This window comes from Rhincodon typus, chromosome 9 (genome assembly GCF_021869965.1).
Source record: "Rhincodon typus isolate 14 chromosome 9, sRhiTyp1.1, whole genome shotgun sequence".
In the NCBI taxonomy this organism is placed as follows: Eukaryota; Metazoa; Chordata; class Chondrichthyes; order Orectolobiformes; family Rhincodontidae; genus Rhincodon; species Rhincodon typus.
The window spans coordinates 22,426,304-22,446,893 of record NC_063340.1 but is presented as its reverse complement, the minus strand read 5'-3'; the positions used below and the strand labels follow the sequence as shown (position 1 = coordinate 22,446,893).

Below are 20,590 nucleotides of genomic sequence, written 5' to 3'. Positions count from 1 at the left end.
AAATCCCTTTGTGTTACAGCTTTTTTCAGTTTTTCTCTAGTTAAATAATATTCAGTTATTTTATCCTCCCTTCCAAAATGAACAATTTCCCATTTTCCCATATTTTACACCATTTGCCAAATTTTTGCCCACTTAATTAACCTATCGCTATCTCTCTGTAAACTTTCATAAACAGCCTTTGCACAAATTTTGTGTCATCTGCAAGTTTTGCTACAATAATTAATATATATTATGAACAGTTGTGGTGCCAGAACTGATTCCTATGGAACTCCACTGGTCATGGGTTGTCAACCTGCAAAAGAAACTCTTGTCCGCACTTGCTATTTCCTGCCCATTAGCCAATTCTCTATCCATGCCAATATATTATCCCCAATATCGTGGGCTCTTATCTTATAACTGCACGTTCTCGAATGCCTGCTGGAAGTCCAAATACAACACATCTGTTTTCCTTCTATCCACTCTGGTTGAGACTTCCTCGTAAAATGGTAATAAATTAATCAGACATGATTTCCCTTTCATGAAGCCTGCTAATCCTCCCTTATTAGATTATGATTATCCTGCATGAGATGCTTAGGCCTGCTTGGAGCAACAGTTGGACTGCACACAGTAGGATCATGCCTCAGGGTCACAAGGAATGCAGTATTCATAGGTCTTTTCACCTTCAGTTGTGGTGTCTGATCAATGCAGTTGCCCTTTGAAGGCCTTTGTATTGTATAGACTTGCAGCCCCCTTCCTCACAGTGCAAAGCGTATCCCAGGTGTGTGGTCATAGCCATTTTCACTTCTTTTGCATACTTGTGATTTACTGAATGAAGGAAAGCACAGTGGCTGCTCCTTGGACAGTAAAGTCTAGCCTCCAGCTCTCCATATAAATGCATTTCAAAGAATAAGCTCCCTCCTCATTGCCCAAAGCAAGGCCAAGATAGGCAATGGGTAAATGAGTGCTCAGAGAACAAGTGAGCAACCCTGAGATGCAGCCTAGGTCAATCCATGAGCTGGATGCCTCTCCCTATGTGCAAAGTGTCCTTGCAACAACATTCCAGTGGGAGGTGCTGGTGCACTCTCCAAAGTACTGCATTAACAGTGCAGAGGGATACTGTAAGTGACTCAGAGATGTGCCATGATGGTAAGGAAGACTGGCATTTGTCAGATACCAAAGTCCTTGGATGTGGGGTGCTCATGGTCACAATCCACAGAATATGCCTGCAGAAGTGGTAGAGAAGGGTACAATGACAACATTTAAAAGACATTTGGACAGGTACATGGATAGGAAAGATTTAGAGGGATAGAGGCCAGGCACAGACAAATGGGACTAGTTCAGTTTAGGGAATCTGATTGGCATGGACAAGTTGGGCCAAAGGCTCTTTTTCTGCGCTGTATGATTCTGTTGGTCCAGGTGTCAACGATGGCAATCTGTAGGAACAAGTGTCAAGCTGAAGTCACCAAATACCTACTTAGACTTTCATGTTGGAAACTCTCAGCATCTCGGTTCTATTTGATGTGTGGTAAAATATGAGAATTTGCGTATGAATGAGGCGAGATTCAGTGTTAATGAGAGTGATAACAAGCAATAATCCATGCTAATGGGCATCTTGCTGCTCCATACTAAGAATCTCATGGTGACAGTACAAAACTTTGTTGAAAATTATGATATGTGGCTCCTCGAATCAAGCAAGCCCTTGTTTGATTTCTTACAAGATTCTCCCAGATTTCTCACATAAATCCATGTCACTCAGGGCCTTATAAAATTCCGCTCTAAGACTTCCAATTTTTTATTCTCCCAAATAGTCCTGTCACAAGAAATTACAAACGCAAACCCTCATATTCACATTCTAGAACTGTTACAGACTTGCTTCACCCCTTGTAATATTACCAGAAGGTAACTCCTTTTTGGAGTTGAATCTTAATGTTCGTAAATGTGTCCATTTATTTATTTATTTATCTATTTATTTATCTATCTATCTATCTATCTATCTATCTATCGTCACATGAATTTTGTTACAAAACACCTGAAAAGTGTTGTACAGTCTCACCATTCTCAGGTGCCACTTTAATAAAACACAGAAAAATAAATCAAAACTTAAAACACAAGGGCAGAAAAATAAAGAAATAAAGAAATAGTGTTCAACTTTACAGTCCTTCTTGTTAAGTGCTCCGCCATGGGACATGGGCCTGGTGGCCAGCCGTGAGACCCCTTCACTGCATAGCTGCCGCTGGAACAAGAGTTGCCATTCTTTGGCACTATCTCGCCTCCAACGATGCCCTCACCATTATGAGTTCTCACTGGACCTTTCCAATGCAGCCACCACCAATGCCTGCGGGCACTGCACCAGCCTAAACTTGACTCTGCTGCTGCCATGAGTCCACTTCAGGCCCACCTCACTAATGCAGTCGCTGCTGATGCCACAAAGCATCCATACTGGGCCCAAACTTGCTTCCACCGCCGCCTCCATGCATCTGCACTGGACAGAAATGCCACTGGGAACCAAAATCTGCCTCTGCCACAGGAGAGGACCACCTCATTGATGCAGAAGTGCTGGGCGCACTTTTATTCTTTCCTGGTCCACTTACCGACCGCCACAAGTCCGCATTGGGCTTGCATTGCCATGACCAAGCTCTTCAACAAGAGGTAACTAAAAAAAAAGTTGGGAAAGAAAAACAGCAAAAGAGAAAACAAAAGAAAAGGAACAAAAATAAAAACAGATAGAGCAGATGAGCCCCAGGCTCAGGAACCCCACTCTGTCGCCATCTTGCTGGAGGATAAATATCATATTTTCATCTTTTTTCTCTGTTCTCATTAGTACACTGCATTTTAACACCAAGATCATCCATGACTCTAAATAATCAAAACTTATTACTCCTTTGGTGCCCATGCTTTCTTTGCTGTCTTTGTCTACATATATATCCATATGCAAATTTCTTATTCTCTTTTCTAATCCTCTGTATCTTTTGCTATCTCATGTTGCTTTTGCTTGGTTCTTAACTATTTCTTTGAATATTTATGGTTCTAAATTTATAATTTCAACTGAGATTCCTCTTTGTATCTCTTTGCCATATTATTTTCTTTGTGTCTGTACCTCTTTTTTAATTTGCTTGAAGGGCCACTGCAGCCCCTCTGCACAACCAGAACCACTCCAAAGGCTGAAGAGAGTAGAGATAAATGTTGACCTTTTCTCTCATCATGTCAGCAGTAACAAGACTACTCCTCTGTGGCCACAAATATAATCCCTTATCCTGAGACCCTGCCAAAACCTCCTCCTGTCACTCGCCTTCTGGTCAGGAGCTGCCTCCAGGCTGCCTGACTGCCAACAGTCTAACAACTGTTTACATTCAAAATCTGACATGCTTGCACTTGTGGGAAAAAGCAAAATCTATAGGGAGGAGGAGTGGACTGACCAGGGTACTTTGGTTCCAAGTTGCCTTTCAAGTAAGGAGAGTATAAAGGAATGTGATGGTGTTAGGAGATAGTCGGCAGTGGTGGCAATCATTTGCTAATCAATATGATTATCCACCTAGGAAATTCTGTGTTGCTGGTCATGAGTTCTGTGGCTCCTTGCATAACTGATGAGCCTGACCCTAGAAGCACATCTCTTTTACATGTGTTTCCAACTCGTGGAAGTGGTTTTTGGTCTCCTTTCTCTAATTCCTTCTCCAAACTTTCTCCTGCTAATGGGTGTTCTCAAAGAAATGTGTTCATTCATACAGGAGTTTCCTCCAAGTCAGTTTCTTCTGAATGAGGGTTTTCCATACATTAACAACTATATTGCATTTCTCAAGGGAAGCCTTCAGGGAGAAATGCTTCCTTTGTCCTCTCATTTGAGTGCCTTCATTGAACAGGGCAAAGAAGATTTGCTTTGGCAATCAGAACTCAGGTATCCTAAGGACATGCCCAGCCCAGCAGAGTTGGTTTCAGACAATCATGACCTCAACGCTGGTGCAATTCGCTGCTTCAAGGATGGCGATGTTAGTACACCTGTCCTCCCAGCTGATTTGGACAATGTGATGTCATCCATTTTGGTAGGAGTAACAGTAAAAAGTACTATTATTGGAATGGTAAAAAAATTGCAGCATGCTGCTGTGCAGAGGGACTTGGTATGAATCACAGAAGGTTGGTTAGCAGGTGCAACAGGTAATTAAGAAGGAAAATGGATTTTTGTCCTTCACTGCTAGAGGGATTGAGATTGAAAGCAGGGAGGTTATGTTACTGCTGTATAGGGTGCTGGTGAGGCCACACCTAGAGTACTGTGTGCAGTTTTGATCTCATTACTAGAGAAAGGATGTACTGGCACTGGAGGGGATGCAGAGGAAATCCACTAGGTTGATTCCGGAGTTCAGAGGGTTGGCTTTTGAGGAGAGACTGAGTAGACTGGGAGTGTATACATTGGAATTTAGAAGAATGAGGGGCCATCTTATAGAAACAGATGAAATTACAAAGGGAATAGATAAAAAGGAAGCACAGAGGTTGTTTCCACTGGCGGGTGAAACTAGAACAAGAGGGCATAGCCGCAAAGTTAGGAGAAGCAGATTTAGGACTGAATTGACAAACTTCTTCACCAAAAGAGTTGTGGATCTGTGGAATTCACTGCCCAGTGAAGTAGTTGAGGTTTCCTCATTGAATATTTTTAAAGCTCAGATAGACAATTGTTTGAACAGTAAAGGAATTAAGGGTGATGGTGAGAGTTTGGGTAAGTGGAGCTGAGACCACAAAAAGATCAGCCATGATCTTATTGAATGGTGGAGTGGGCTTAAAGGGCCAGATACCTATTCCTGTTCCAGGTTCTCATGATCTTACCCATCTCAAACAGTGTTGGTGGTATTTCTCTAGGGTCTTGAGGTAGTGTCTGTACATAGTCCAAGTTTTGCAGCCATATAGAAGAGTTGGAAGGATGACAGCCTTATGCACAAGGATTTGGTATCAGCATGGATCACATGGTCATGTAAGACTCTCATCTTTAGGTGTCCAAAGGAGGTGTTAGCAAATTGAATGCAATGATTGTATAGTCAGTGGGATTGACACCATTTTGTGCAGCCAAGAGCATAAGTCCACAAGGCTTTGTTGCAAATCTGGTGCCAAGGATTGCACCATTAGCTCAGGCTGTACAGGAACTTGGAATCCTGTTGTCATGGTCCATGTAAATACCAACAACACAGGCAGGACTAGGAAAAAGGATGTGCTTAATGTAAGGAGCAGAACCTCAAGGGTAATAAACCTGGGCCACATGCCAGTTGACAGAGGGTACATAAAATTAGTGGAATGAATACATGACTCAAATACAGTGTGAGAGAAATGAGTTTTGGTTCATGGGGCACTAGCATCATTAATGGGGAAAGAGGCAGCTGTACTGTTGAGATGTGCCAGTGTCCTAGTAAACCATAGAATCCCTACAGTGTGGAAGCAGGCCATTTGACCCATCAAATCCACACAGACCCTCCGGGGAGCATCCCACCCAGACACATACCCTTATCTTATCTCTACATTTCCCATGACTAATCCAACTAGTTTGCACATCCCCCAATGCTATGGGCAATTTAATATAGCTAATTCACCTAACCTGCACATCTTTGGACTGTGGGAGGAAGCTGGAATACCCATTGGAAACCCACACATACACAGGGAGAATGTCCAAAATCTACAAGGACAATCACCTGAGGGTGGAATTGAACCCAGGTCCCTGGCACCAGGAGGCAGCAGTGCTAACCATTGAACCACTGCACTATACTGGTTATAAACCACATAAACAGGGAAGAAGAGAGGGTTTTAAACTAAACAGTGGTGATGAAGGATCAAACTTGAATATATGTAGCACATCATGGGGTAGAGTCAAGGCATGAGAGCAAATGAAGATCAAAGAACGTCGCGATGGGACAGAGAGAATAAACCTAAGAATACACCAATATACAAGACTAGATTTACAAAAACGACAAACAGACAAGACTAAAGGCTTTGTATGTGAATATTCGTAGCATTCATAACAAAATTTTGAAAATTAATAACCCACACTGTGGTAAGTAAATATGATCAGATAACTTTTATAGAGATGTGGTTTCACGATGACAAAGTTTGTGTCTAAGATATTGAATATTGAGATGTTTATGATATTCAAGAAGAACAGGAGTCTGAGTAAAAGTCAAGAAGTAGTATTGTTAATCAAAGGTGACATCAGTGCAATATTTAGATTTGACCTTAGTTCTAGAGATCAGGATGCTGATTTTGTTTGGGTGAACATGTGGAATAGTAGGGGAGGAAACTCACTCATGGCAGTGACTCCAGGACATGACAAAGGAAAGTCTCACATATTTCTTGGAGAACATTATGTGCAAATCTTCAATCTGCCTAAAAAACACATGTTTAGGCTGGCCCCAGTTAAATTGACATTATAGCACTCGATTTGCATAAATTCATGAGGCCTTTTTTTTATTTAGGTGGGTGTCTCATCTGCCTGTAGCACCTTGTAAATTAGGATTTGTAACATTGAGAAACACCCAAATTATAAGCAGGGCAAAAATGTCTTTTAATTTCCCAATTAGAGTCATAGAGATGCACAGCACAGAAACAGACCCTTCAGATCAACTCATCCATGCCTTCTAGATATCCAAGATAAATCTAGTCCCGTTTGCCAGCATTTGGCCCATTTCCCTCTCAACCCTTCCTATTCATATACCCATTCAGATGCCTTTTAAATGTTGTAATTATACCAGCCTCCACCACTTCTCTGGTAGCTCATTCCATACATGCACCACACTCCGCATGAAAAAGTTGCCCCTTAGATCCCTTTTAAATCTTTTCCCTCTCACCTTAAACCTATGCCCTCTGGTTTTGGACTCTATCACCCCAGGGAAAAGACCTTGTCTTTTTACCCTATCCATGCCCCGCATGATTTTATAAGCCTCAATAAGGTCACCCCTCAGCCTCCGACAATTAAGGGAAAGTAGCCCCAGCCTATTCAGCCTTTCCAGCTTCTCCCTATAGCTCAAACCCTCCAATCCTTGTAAATCTTTCCTGAATCCTTTCAAGTTTCACAACATTCTTCCTAAAGCGGGGTGACCAGAATTGCACACAGTATTCTAAAAGTCGCCTTTACCCAGTTTCTAGTGGGATAGGGTTAAAATAAAACCTCAGTATTTTGAATTTTACATCTAAAATTTCACAGAATTTTTTAATCTTTGCAATGAACAAAATTATTTTACTTTAAATAAAATATGATTATGTAGTGACAGGTTTTATGATACTGTGTATATCTTTACAAACAATACGAGAAACCTTTAAGTTATAGATATTTCTTCCTAACACCATCCAGTACAGTTTGTTACAAGTAAGTTACTGTTTTATTCATGGTTTCATCACTGAGATTATTGGAAAGGTCAGTAACCTATTGTACCAGCAATAATCAAAGGAGTGTTTTTCAAATGTATACAGAAATGTAGCAATTTGTAACAAAATCCATTGTTTCAAAATTTAATGTATCTTTTGTAATACTGGTGTTTATATGTTTTGACGTCTTAAATGACAGCATTGTTCACTGTATCAAGTATTTGTTCAAAGTCTAATCAGAATGTCTCTATGTAAGCTGTTCTCAAGCTAAGGAATTCAGGGGGAGGGATGGATCTGGAGGTGTTACTTATAGAAAGACATTATACTTACCTTTAAAAAAGCCAACTTGTTCCCAAAACAAAAGGTCATTTAGTCTCTTATTCACAAAAGTGAGATTATTGTCAAACAAAGGCAACAGAAGATGTTTATAAAGGCCATCGGTACAAAAGGGAATAATCATGTGTTGCTACATAGATATCTTAGGAGGCGATACAAAAACTAGTTTGCATGTTAATGTGTTTGTTCATCATTAATGAGGGCCTACAGAATTACTTGCAAACATTTGCCTCTTTGTCCAAAAAACTATGATTTCCAGAATTTATTCATTGAGCTGCCTTCAATGATTTCTTAGTAATAAGCTCAAAATATAGATGCCCAATTGTTTGATGAGAGAGTATCTGTTGTCGTGGAACATTGCACATTAGCACAGTTCCACTGGCCCTATGGTACATGCTGTGTTTTGGATGAAGCAGTGAGCAGTCTGCAAAATGAATAAATGAACTGTATTCTTGGGGGTTAGTGAGGAGTCAGCGCAAATTGTGGGAACAAATAACAGTCAGGACAAGGCAGTGTTTTATAACATCAGCGCTGCAATCCATCTTTGGAATTTTTCAGAGCTCTGCTAATAAAGGCCTACTTGCAATACCCAGCAGCGAATCATTTAATTAAATTTATCTGTTAAAGTTTCCTTTTCACAGAAAGCCATCATTCTCCTCTGTCTCCTGTTCTGTCCCTGCAGATGCACTCAACACTCGGAACAAGCAAATCATTTGCACCACGTTGAAAGTGCTCCAGCACCTGGTTGTGTCAGCTGACATGGTGGGTGAGGCCCTGGTGCCTTATTACCGTCAAATCCTCCCCGTCTTGAATATCTTCAAGAATGTAAATGGTAAGTCATCAGGAAGACATTTCACCCCACTTTTCTCTCTCCTAATAGCGATATCCTGAAGGGAAATATGCATAGAAGTATTTTCTGTGATAATGATAATTAAAATCTATTACCTGAACATATCCACAACCATGTGAAGCACAAGTAACTCACTAATCTATGCAATACAAAAACAGGTAATCAACACAAAAATAGAGTAGACTTAAGTTGGATGGACGTTTCCTACACTTCCCTTTCCCCAATACCACCATGTAAGTTAGATTCAAATTGGGGTAGGAGAACCTAAGTACGTTAGTGACTAAAACTGTACGATTCATGCCACACACCAGAGCAAGGACGTGCAACAATGTAAACTTTTGTTAAATCTTCCCATTTTTAGATCCTTTCTAAGCTACTACTTATTCACAATTATTCCTTTTGTTTTCCTTTTAAATTAATTTTCGTAGTTTAACTAAGGACCACAATCTTTCCTGATCATCCCAGACACCAATGGCAAATTCAATGACTTTCTCAGTATTACTACATTATTCTTTATCTTTTTCTAAATCTCACCTTTCACTCCACCTCTTCTAAAGCTTTTTGATCTGCTGAGATACAGTTTCATAGGCATTGCATAGCCTTCCACCCAAGTGACTTTTCGTCAGGTTGGAGTCTGCAGCATTACGATTATGCAGAGCTACACATACTTTGGACAGAACTCTTCCATGTTTCCCAGTTCATTATACCTCAATATCAGCATGCATTGGCAGAAATGGTGTTAAATTTGTCACCAGTTTTAGTTTGTGCAAAAATAGCACAGATGTATTTCTAGTTGATGCTCTCAGTTCAACAATGTTGTTTCGTATTGCAATGCTATGTAACTGTTTAAATGTACTATTACCAACTTCAGCAATATCTTATGTATTTTTCACTGCCTGCAGTTGGTGTGGATCATTCACACATGCAGGAGATTTTGTATTTGTTTTTAATTATCATTTGGATTCAAAACAATTTTCAAAAGTTTTAATCAATATCAATTTCACCTCACAATTTACATAAGTCCCAAAGAATTTTCTGTCAACTTTGAAAAGAAACACTGAAATTACAGGCTTCTTAATAGTTTGATTTGAACTAGCGGGCTACATGGAGAGTAGATTACAAAGCTACCAACTGTCAGTTAAGACTGAAATGAATTTTTGCCTTGAAAATGATGTGTTACAGGAAAGAGTGAAAATCTTGAAGCTAACCTAGGTTTTATGACATGGCAATCTGCAAAAAATCTGCATTACTAGTCACAGTTTTGAAATATTTAAGAGCATTCACCTATTAAACGGTGTTTAATACCTTTCAAAATCTGTCAGGATACAATCATCTTCACAACAACTATAGTACTCTTAATGCAAACAGACTGCAAAGACACTTTACAAAAATATAATTGAACAAGAAAAAAAGGTCCAAAAAATGAGTGACAGAGGAAGCTTCATCAAAATTTTGACTTTAAGGAAGGCTGTGAGGAAGATGGGAGTGCAGAGGTGGAAAATTTAGAAAGGAATACTGCGAAGTTTAGGGATAAGCAGTTGAAGATTTGATCACTAAAGTTTAGACAAAAAGAAACACAGCAGAGCAGAAATGGAGGAACATAAACAAAAGGATTTGAAGAGGCCTTGCTACTGTCAGAATTCAGCTCCATTGTTGACTCTGAGCTTACAACCACAAAATCTTGTCTTGTGCCCCCACTGGGGGCTATGATGCACATTTGGATAAGGGCTGGATTAGAGGCAATAAAAATTTGAATGAGCTGAAGTTTACTGAGGACAGCAATGTGTGAATAGGAACTTCAGCCATGTGATACATTGGTAGGTGATGTTTCTGAGCTTGAAGTAAGCAGTCTTACTGTTAGAGAGGATTTAGTTCTGAAAGTTCAGCTTGTGGTTCAATAAAATTTTGAGTTGTCTAATTCAACTTGAGACAGTTGCTGGATTGGGGCATGTAATTGATGTAAGGGAAGAGATTTGATGGCAAGGTGATGATCTTGGTCATCCCAATGCTTGTGGAGGAAACTGCTGCTTATCTAACACTGATGTGCATTGCTGACAAAGCCAATCCATATTACAGAGGAGGAAGTGCTGGATGGCTTAAAACGCATAAAGGTGGATAAATCCCCGGGACCTAATCAGTGTACACTAGAACTCTGTGGGAAGCTAGGGAAATGATTGCTGGGCCCCTTGCTGAAATATTTATATCATCAATAGCCACAGGTGAGGTGCCGAAAAACTAGAGGTTGGCTAACGTGCTACCACTATCTAAGAAAGGTGGTAAGGAAAAGCCAGGGAACTATAGACCGATGAGCCTGACATTGGTGATGGGCAGGTTGTTGGAGAGAATCCTGAGGGACAGGATTTACATGTATTTGGAAAGACAAGGACTGATTAAGGATAGACAACATGCCTTTCTGCGTGGGAAATGGTGTCTCACTAACTTAATTGAGTTTTTTGAATAAGTAATGAAGAGGATTGATGAAGGCAGAGCAGTGGATGTGATTTACATGGACTTCAGTAAGGTGTTTGACAAGGTTCCTCACAGTAGACTGGTTAGCAAGGTTAGATCACATGGAATACGGGGAAACTAGCTATTTGGATATAGAACTGGCTCAAACGCAGAAGACAGAGGCGGGTGGTAGAGGGTTGCTTTTCAGACTGGAGGCCTGTGACCAGTGTTGTACCTCAAGGATTGGGGCTAGGTCCGCTGCTTTTCGTCATTTATATAAATGATTTGGATGGGAACATAGAAGGTATGTTTAGTAAGTTTGCATATGAGACCAAAATTGGAGGTGTAAGTCGACAACAAAGCCTTAGAGTACAACGTGATCTTGATCAGATGGGCCAATTGGCCAAGGAGTGGCAGATGGAGTTTAATTTAGATGAATGTGAGGTGCTGCATTTTGGAGAGGCAAATCAGGGCAGGACTTATACACTTAATGGTAAGATCCTAAGGTGTGTTGCTGAACAAAGAGACCTTGGAATGCAGGTTCTTAGTTCCTTGAAAGTGGAGTTGCAGGTAGATAGGATAGTGAAGAAGGCATTTGGTATGCTTGTTTTTATTGGTCAGTGCATTGAGTATAGGAGTTGGGGTGTAATGTGGCGGCTGTACAAGACATTTGTCACTTTTGAAATACTGTGTGAATTTTTGATCTCCCTGCTATAGGAAGGAATTTGTGAAACTTGAAAGGGCTCAGAAAAAAATTACCTGATGTTGTCAGGGTTGAAAGTTTTGAGCTGTAGGGAGAGGCTGAGTACGCTGGGGCTATTTTCCCTGGAGCTTCAGAGGCTGACGGGTGATCTTATAGAGGTTTCTAAAATCATGAGGGTCATGGATAGGGTAAATAGACAAGGTCTTTTCCCCAGCGTGGGGGCAGTCGAAAACTAGAAGGCATAGGCTTAAGGTGAGAGGGGAAAGACTTAAAAGGAACCTAAGGGACAACTTTTTCATGCAGACTGTGGTGCGTGTATGGAATGAGCTGCCAGAGAAAGTGGTGGAGGCTGGTAGAATTACAACATTTAAAAGGCATTTGGATGGGTATATGAATAGGAAGTGTTCAGTGGGATATGGGCCAAATGCTGGCAAATGGGGACTAGATTTATCAAGGATATCTGGTCAGCATGGACGAGTTGGACTGAAGAGTCTATTTCCTGCTGTACCTCTCTCTGACTCTATGACTCTATTTGTTGCCTAATTGTCCTCGAGAAGCTGGTGGTGAGCTTCCTCCTTGAATCAATTTAGTCCATGTGGTGTAAGTAAGTATTACACAGGACTCTAAGGGAGGGAATTCTAGGATTTTGACTCAACAACACTGAGGAACAGCTAAATAGTTCCAATATAGTGATTTGAAGGGTAATTTGCAGATTGTGCTGTTCCCATGGGTCTCCTTTCGTTGTGCTAGAGGTCATAGATTTGGAAGGTACTATCAAAGGAACCTTGATTGAATCCTATCTGGAGTACACACTGTTGCCAATGTGCATGGGTGGTGGAGAGAATATTTAGGTTGGTGTGGGGTGCCATTTAAGCAGACTGTTTCATCCTGCATGGTGTCAAGCTTTGTAAGTGCTTTTGAAGCTTATCCAGACAAGTGGAGATTATTTTGTCACATTCCTGATTAGAGGCTTATAAATTGTGGGTTTTCAAAGCCAGGAGTTGAGTTTTTTTACCTCAGAATTTCCAGCCTCTGACCTGCTCTTGTAGATAAATTATTTATATAGCAGCCCCAGTTCAGCTTCAGATTAATGGTAAGCTAAATTAATAGTGTGGTTTTCAGTGATGGTAATGACATTGAACGTCATGGGGAGATGGTTGGACTCTGTCCCATTAGAAATGGTCATTGTTGTCATTTGTGTTGGCATCACTGTTACTTGCCACTTATCAGGCCAAGTCTGAATGTTTTCCAGATCTTATCAATAGATTGTCAGGGATGGTCCAAGTATCTGAGGAGTGATGAATATGCTAGACTTTGTGCATTTATTAGAGAACATCCCCACTTCAATCTTATAATGGAAGTCCTTGGAACTACTTACCTGAGTTCAGCTCTTTTGTCCATATTTGCAGAAAGGCTATAAAAGGTAAGGAGCCAAGTGGCACTGATGGACCCCAAACTCAGCAGTAGAGAGCAGGTCACTGCTGTGTAAGTATTGCTTGACAGCATTGTTGATGACACTATCCATCACTTTGCTGATGATTAAAGGGACACTAATGGAACTGTAATTTTTTTCAGAAATATACTTTCCTCACAAAAAAATTCTTTGTGTATGTACATTGTCACAAAAACAGTTTGGTTCTGTACAGTTGCACATCAAATAAATAAACAAAACATTAGACTTTGACTCTATCCAAAAAAAAACCAAAGTCCTCTCTTACACATAGAATACTCACATATATTTGATGCACTAGTAGGGTCCACTAACTGAACAGACCCCCATTTGCCTTCAGCAGGAAAACCTCAGACAGTGCTCTTTCCCCACTGCGCTTTGGCAGCAGCTGCCCAAGCTTTAGTATGTCCCTCAGCATGTAGTCCTGGATCTTGGAATGTGCCAGTCTGCAACACTCAGTTAGGGTCAACTCCTTGTTCTGGAAGACCAACATGTTTCAGGCAAACCAAACAGCGTCTTTCACCGAGTTGATGGTCTGCTAAGTGCAGTTGATGTTTGTCTCAGTGAGCATCCTGGGGACCGTAGAGCACAGAGTCTTGCGCCATGGAGCTGCTTGGGACAAACCTTGACACAAACCACTGCATCTTCCTGCAGACTTCTTTTGCAAAGGCATATTCAAGAAGGAGATGTGTGACAGTCTCAACCCCACCCCGCAGCTACTTTGAGGGTAGTGTGTGTGGTGCAGACCGACCGGGCGTTTGTAAAGGATCTCAACACCAGCCAAGTGATGTCTTGGTGCTTGTTACAAAGTTCTGGTGATAAGGCGTTCTGCCAGATGACTTTAACAGTCTGCTCAGGGAACCATGCGATAGGACCCACCCTCTCCTTTCCCCTCAGTGTCTCAAGGACGCTGTATTCTGACCACTTCCTGATAGACTGGTGGTCAAAGGTGTTTTTCTTTGCAAATTTCTCCAAGAAGGACAGGTAAGCTGGAACAGTCTCACAACTTGGAGCATCCCACGGCAGCAAGGCCAGTCCCGTCCTTCGCAACACTGGAGACAGGTAGGATTTCAGTAGGTAGGGATGCTTGGTGTTTGTGTACTGAGGGTCTACATGCAACTTGGTGCAGCTGCACAAAAAGGTGGCCATCAAGATGACAGCAACGTTGGCAATGTTCTTCCTCCCCTTATCCAGAGTTTCGTACATGGAGTTCCTGCAGACCCTGTCTATCTTAGGCTTCCAGATGAAATGGAAGATGGCTCGGGTGACTGAAACAGCGCAGTTTCAGGGAATGGGCCAGACCTGTGCCACATTCAACAACGGAGAGAGAGCGCCCACACCTGATGACCAGGTTTTCCCTGCAATGGAGAGAAGTGATGCTCCCAGAAGACCAGTTTCTGCTTCACTTTAGTAATGTGCTACTCCCACGATTTTGTGCATGCTCCAGCCCCTCTGAACCATATTCCCAGCACCTTCAGGTAATCTGTCCTGACGGTGAAGGGAATGAAGGATCGGTCAGCCCAGTTCCCAAAGAACATGGCCTCATTCTTGCCTCCATTTAACTTGGCTCCCGAGACCAGTTTGAACTGGTTGCAAATGCTCATAGTCTGCACACTGACAGCAGATCTGAGCAGAAAACGGTGACATCATCCATGTAGAGGGAGGCTTTGACCTGCTGGCCTCGGCTGCCTGGAATAGTCACCCCTCTCAGGCTTACATCCTTCCTGATGGACTCAGAATACAACACACAAACAAGGCAGGAGAGAATGGGCAGCCCGGCCTGACTCTGGATCTGATTGGGAAACTTTCTGATTCACACTCATTGATTGAGATTGTGATAACGATGTTGGTGTAGAGCAGTCAGATCCAATTGCAGATTCTCTACCCAAAGCCCATGTTGGAGAGAACATCCCACTTGTGCAATATCCTGTCAAAGATCATCTCCTGATCCAGGCTGATTAGGCAGGTGTCCACCCCCCTGTCCTGTAGAACTGTAACTAATTGACTTAAATTTTTCCTGCTTCTTATGTGTAGAACATACCTAAGCAATATTCCAGATGTAGCTACATAAGAACAACTTGGTTAGGGTTATTGTTAATTCTGCGCCACAAGATTTCTTTCAAGGTGTTCCCATAGTCTTTGTAGTGTATTTTTTTATTATCATATGCAATGAATTGAATTGGCTAAAGATTGCTATCCATGATGCTCGGGAGCTCAGGAGGAGGCTAAGGCAGATCTTCCACTTGACACTTCTGGCTGAAAATTGTTACAAATGCTTCAACTTTGTCTTTTGCATTGATGTGATGGGCTCCCCCCTCATTAAGAATGGAGATATTTTTGAAGCTTTGTCTTCCTGTTAGTTTTTTTTATTGCCCATGACGATTCATAACGAGACGTTGCAGATCTGATTCAATACTCTGCCTATCACATTCTGCTTCTGTATTTAATGTGTACTCCTGTGTTGTAGTTCCACTAAGTGGTGGTGCACCTTGCAGGCGCTCTTGGTCTCTTCATTGGACCACTGTTGATCCTTTGACTTGATGGTAATGGTGGTTATGCTGGACCATTAGGTTACAGATTGTGGGTAAATACAATTCTGCTATTTAAGTCCCATTGCACTTCATGGATACCCAGTTTTGAGCTGCTAGATCTATTTGAATCCCATTTAGCATGATGGTAGATGGGATTTCCTCTTCACAAGGACAATGTGATAATCATTCCTACCTACATTGCTATGAACTGATGCATTTGATGCAAGCCTAGACTGGAAAATATGTTGTTCAGGATTCCATCAGCTTGGTGAGTGGTGGTGCTTCCAAGCCGTTCTGTGCTGATAGACGTAAAAGCCCATAGTACATAGCCCTTACTTCCTCCAAATGATCTTCAATGTGGAGGAGAACTGAATCACTAGTTGAGGGAGGGCAGTAGCGGTAATCAACAGGAAGTCCTTGCCCAAGAATCAATGTTAGGATTCCCAGAGCAACTTCTTTCTAACTGAATACCACTGTGCCACCACCTCTGATGGATTTTCCTGCTGCCCAAAAGGACGTAACCAGGGATAGTGATAGTGGTACCTGGGACACTGGCTGTAAGGCATGAGTTGGTGAGGATGTTAGACTTTTGCAAACTAGTCAAGGTCAATAGATTATGTCTCAATGAGGCAGATTGTGGATGAAGAAGATGAGAAATCAAGGAGACACTTTGGGAGACTCCAGAGGTAATAGGATGGGAAAAGAATAAAACCCTGTGCTGGAGATGTTCTGGCTGTGATCAGGTGGATAAAAGTGATGAGAAATGGAGGTAGTCCCAATTTCACACCAAGCCATAGATAAGCAGATATTAGGAAAGTGACAAAAATGTTGGCCCATGAGATAGGCTTAAGGAGTGTCTTACAAGAGGAGAGCTGAAATAGTGAGGTGAAGAGATGAATGGAGAGCAGATTCCAGAATTGATTAGTCCATGTAGCTGAAGCAGTTCCCAAAGATGAAGCAATGAAGGTCAGGGATGGGCATGAGGCCAGAATAGATAAATGCTGAGGTTTTGGAAAATGTAGGCTAGAGAAAGTTACAGAAAGTGGCGGCAATGGAGCAGCGATGGAACTCAAGACATAGGCCCTGGAGCAGCTCTTGCCTCTGGCCTGCAGCTCATGACTTGAGCACAATAGGCCCTTCTGTAAACCTGATGAAAACAGGTCCCCTAGAATCCTGGTTATTGGTCCCTCATGTATTAGTCCTTCATGGTCCCAAAGCCTGTCCACCCTTTCCTGACACCCATGTTTAACGGTTTTAAAACAAGGATAAGAAATTCAAATCATAGGGTAGGATCTTGTAGAAGTTCAAGCAATGTGGACTGTGGCAAGATGTGTGGCAGAATTGGGCAATAAGTGTGGTGAGGCCTAGCTCAATGTCAGATCATCTCACTCCATCTTTTATGCTTTTCACAAGAGATGTGGCAAAATTCTCACTGTGCAGCAGCAAGATGCCAATTTGCAGTCATTGTTGCTTGTCAAACGGCTTTGTAACCACCAGAACTCATTGCATTAATATTCATCCTTCCATTTTACCAAACATTTTCAACTACTTCATAAATGACCTTTCTTCCATCATAAGATGAAAAATGGGGCTGAAAACTGATAATTGCAAATGTTCAGCATCATTAATGACTCCGGAGGTACTGAAACAGTCAATATCCAAATGCAGCAAGACTTGGCAATATCCAGGCTTGGGTTGAAAAATGACAAGTAACATTTATGCCACACAAATGATAGGCAATGACCATCTCCAACAAAAGAAAAATCTAACTATTGCCCCTTGACATTCAATGGTGTTACCATCACTGAATCCTCCATGATTAACATCCTAGGGGTTACCATTGACCAGAAACTGAACTGAACTAGCTGTTTAAATACAATGGCTATGAGAACAGGTCAAAGGCCAGGAATTCTGCACATTTTGAATCCCCAAAGCCTGTCCACCGTCAACAAGGTGCAAGTCGGGAGTGTGATAGAATACCCATCACTTGCCTAGGCGAATGCAGCTCCAACAACACTCAAGAAATTTGACACCATCCAAGTCAAAGCACCTTTTTGATTGGCAAGAGAACCACAAACGTTCACTCCCTCCACCGCTGGCACTCAGTTGCAGCAGTGTGTACTATTTACAACATTTACTGCAGAAAATTTACCAAGGCTCCTTAGACAACACCTCCCAAACGCACAGCCATTTCCATCTAGAAGGACAAGAGCAGCAGGTATGTGTGAATGCTAGCAACTTGAAAATATGGTTTCATTCCATCAGCATGACTGGATTGAACTCCTGGAAATTCCTCCTTAACGGCATTGTGTGTCTATCTACAACACATGAACTGCCGTGATTCAAGAAAGCAGCTCACCACCACCATCTAAAGGGCAAATAAGGGTGGAAAATAAATGCTGGCCCAGGCAGCAAAATCCACATCCCATGAATATGCTGGGCAAATTCAACAAGGATACCTAAGCGAGCACCTGGTGGATTTAGCTTGCTGTTTATTCCACCTCCATGATAGAAACTGGGCACCAATATCTTGAGGTACGCTCCATGAGCACTGGCCACATGCACGTCCACAGGTACTGGCATCCAACAGGTTGTAAGAAACCTCATGGCTTATCTCTGATCCACTTACAAGACACTTCTGTCCTTCAACACTGCACCTCAGGCTGCACTGTCAACTGTCATTGTATTGCTGCAGCAAGGACACTATGCATTCAGGGGCATGCACCCAGCTAATGAACTGGACCAGGGACCAGGCTGCATTTCTGGGGTATTTGCTCACTTTCATAGTGATAGATCACTTTTATCCTTCTCCTATGTTCACTGCATCCCAACCTTCTCATTGCTTTCCTTTTTCTGCTTTACTCCCCCAGTCATAGATATCAGGCCTGTATTGCTGCTGTCTTACTGTGCCACTTAGCACAGACACAAAGTCAGGAAACTTGTCATAGTTGTCAGCAGGCCTCAGTCAAGCCAAGGGGAATAGTTTCCACTCAGGGATTCAGTCATGGGCAATCTGCAATTCTAGTTCAGGCCCCACTTGGGACGGTCAGAGTCAGGATCCTCCTCAAAAGGGTTGAAGAGCTGAATGAAGGGCAGCACACTACCATTTTGACTCGTATTATGGTTTGTTTCCTCATATAAAACAGAGATATTATGAAAGTCAAAAGTAATCTATTGCTGTTGTCACATGTGGAAAGGGGGGTTAAGCAAGTAATTAGGCAGAACAGAGATTATGCAGGGTAGTAGTGTTGGGGAGGGGGTGGATGGTTGAGGAAGAATGGAGAAGATGTTGCGGACAATGGTGAAAGTGGTTGACGATGAACATTGGTGGGGCATAGAGTGTGAGGTATCGGAGAGAAGATGATGGCACCTACCCTAGAGGTGTAGAGAAGGGCATTAAACTACCTCCTGCAGTACTGAGCATCCCTCCAGACAACTGAGACTTCTTTAACATAGGTGGGAACCTTGGGCCAAATTGGCATGGTCGGGTATCAAGAATTCTACTGCTGGTCCTGGGGGAAGAGGAAATCCCACCAGTGCACCAATTCATTCAGCAGAGCCTTCAGGTCCTGGCCCACAAAACAGGGCACCAGTTTCCCCCGTGCACCATGCCTAGGGCAAACATCAGGAACCATGCAGGGACCATGTAGTTCTTAACTGACAGTGTTTGTCCAGTGTTCAACAGCTTTTAAAGATAGCGCATGTGCAGGGGATGCTGGCAAATTCCAGGATATCCAGTGAGTGTAACTCCACAGGAGCCGGTATCCATCACTAAGTTCCTTTATTTCCATAGGAACGATCCTTGACTTTAGTACTGCCTCGTTCAGAGTCAACTACCAGAGTGTGGCATCTCTGACACTCCCCTTTTTATATGTTAGTCAGGGCTCCCCGATTGAACCAGATTAACAATTCGGTATCTTGTGAGGCTGTAGGCTGTTTCTTCAAGCCAGCCTTCAAAGTTGGACTGCTCTTTCTGCCAGGTTACCCCTGCCATGGGTGTATGGAGCTGTCCTTATATGTCAAATCCTATTTGACTTTAAGAAATAACAAATGTTCCTGCTGGTAAACAATGGCCTGTTATCTGTGACCAACACTTCCAGGACTCCGTGTATTGAAAATGACGTGCAGTTTTTCTATCGTCGTCCCCATGTTTGACGAATTCATGTCCAACCACTACAAATGGGCACCTACAATGATTAAGAACATTGGACCCATGAAAGGACCTGTGTAGTTGATGTGCAATTGAGTTCAATGTCTACCTGCCAAAGCCATGGATTTGGGGGAGCTGCTGTCAGTAATTTCTATCCTTGTTGGCACTCTGAATACTGCCTCACCAGTGTGGCTATGTCTGCATCCACCAGTCATAATGTTTCACCAACATCTCCATTTTGGAAACCCCTGGATGTTGGAGTTCAGCCAGTTTTTGACAGCAACCTTCGCTCATTGCAATCACTTTTGCCACTCATAACAATATGCGTCCTCCACGCTAAGCTGACCTCTTCTGGTCCAAAAAGGTCTCAATTATAGTTGTGATGGCCTTTTGGTTCCCCCCATCACCACCAGCTGTTTCAGTTTTGAAAGGATTGGATTTTTCTGCATCCACAGTCTGATAGTCTGATATTGTCAGCTGTGACTGAAAGTGTATCCGGAAAATTTATTATCATCCATTGAGGGTAAGTCTGCAACCTGCTAATGGGAGGCGACTTTTGCGTTTGCATCTCAGCCTCTCGGACGGTGTTCCAACTTGTAGTTATAAGCACTCAGTATTAGAGCCCACCACTGAATACAGTCCAAAGTTATGGATGGCATTGCCTTGTCCTCTTTAAGCAGACCAAGTAGGGGTTTGTGGTCCATAATTATCACAAATTTTCATCCATAAAGGTATTGGTGGAACTTCCTGACTGTGTGCAGGAAGTAAAGTGAGGGCAATCAAAGGTGCCTTGGCTCCCATGTCTGTCCAG

General features: G+C 42.3%; 1 protein-coding gene across 1 annotated transcript in view; it reads left to right on the top strand.

The window, feature by feature from the left end:
* The first annotated feature begins 3,884 nt into the window (after window positions 1-3,884).
* The window catches only part of LOC125483985 (parkin coregulated gene protein homolog), a 116,153-nt gene continuing 99,447 nt past the window's right edge, over window positions 3,885-20,590 (top strand). The window contains exons 1-2 of the mRNA XM_048600944.1: window positions 3,885-4,035; window positions 8,330-8,479. Coding sequence (XP_048456901.1) covers window positions 3,885-4,035; window positions 8,330-8,479 — 301 coding nt within the window. The remainder of the gene's footprint in view (window positions 4,036-8,329; window positions 8,480-20,590) is intronic.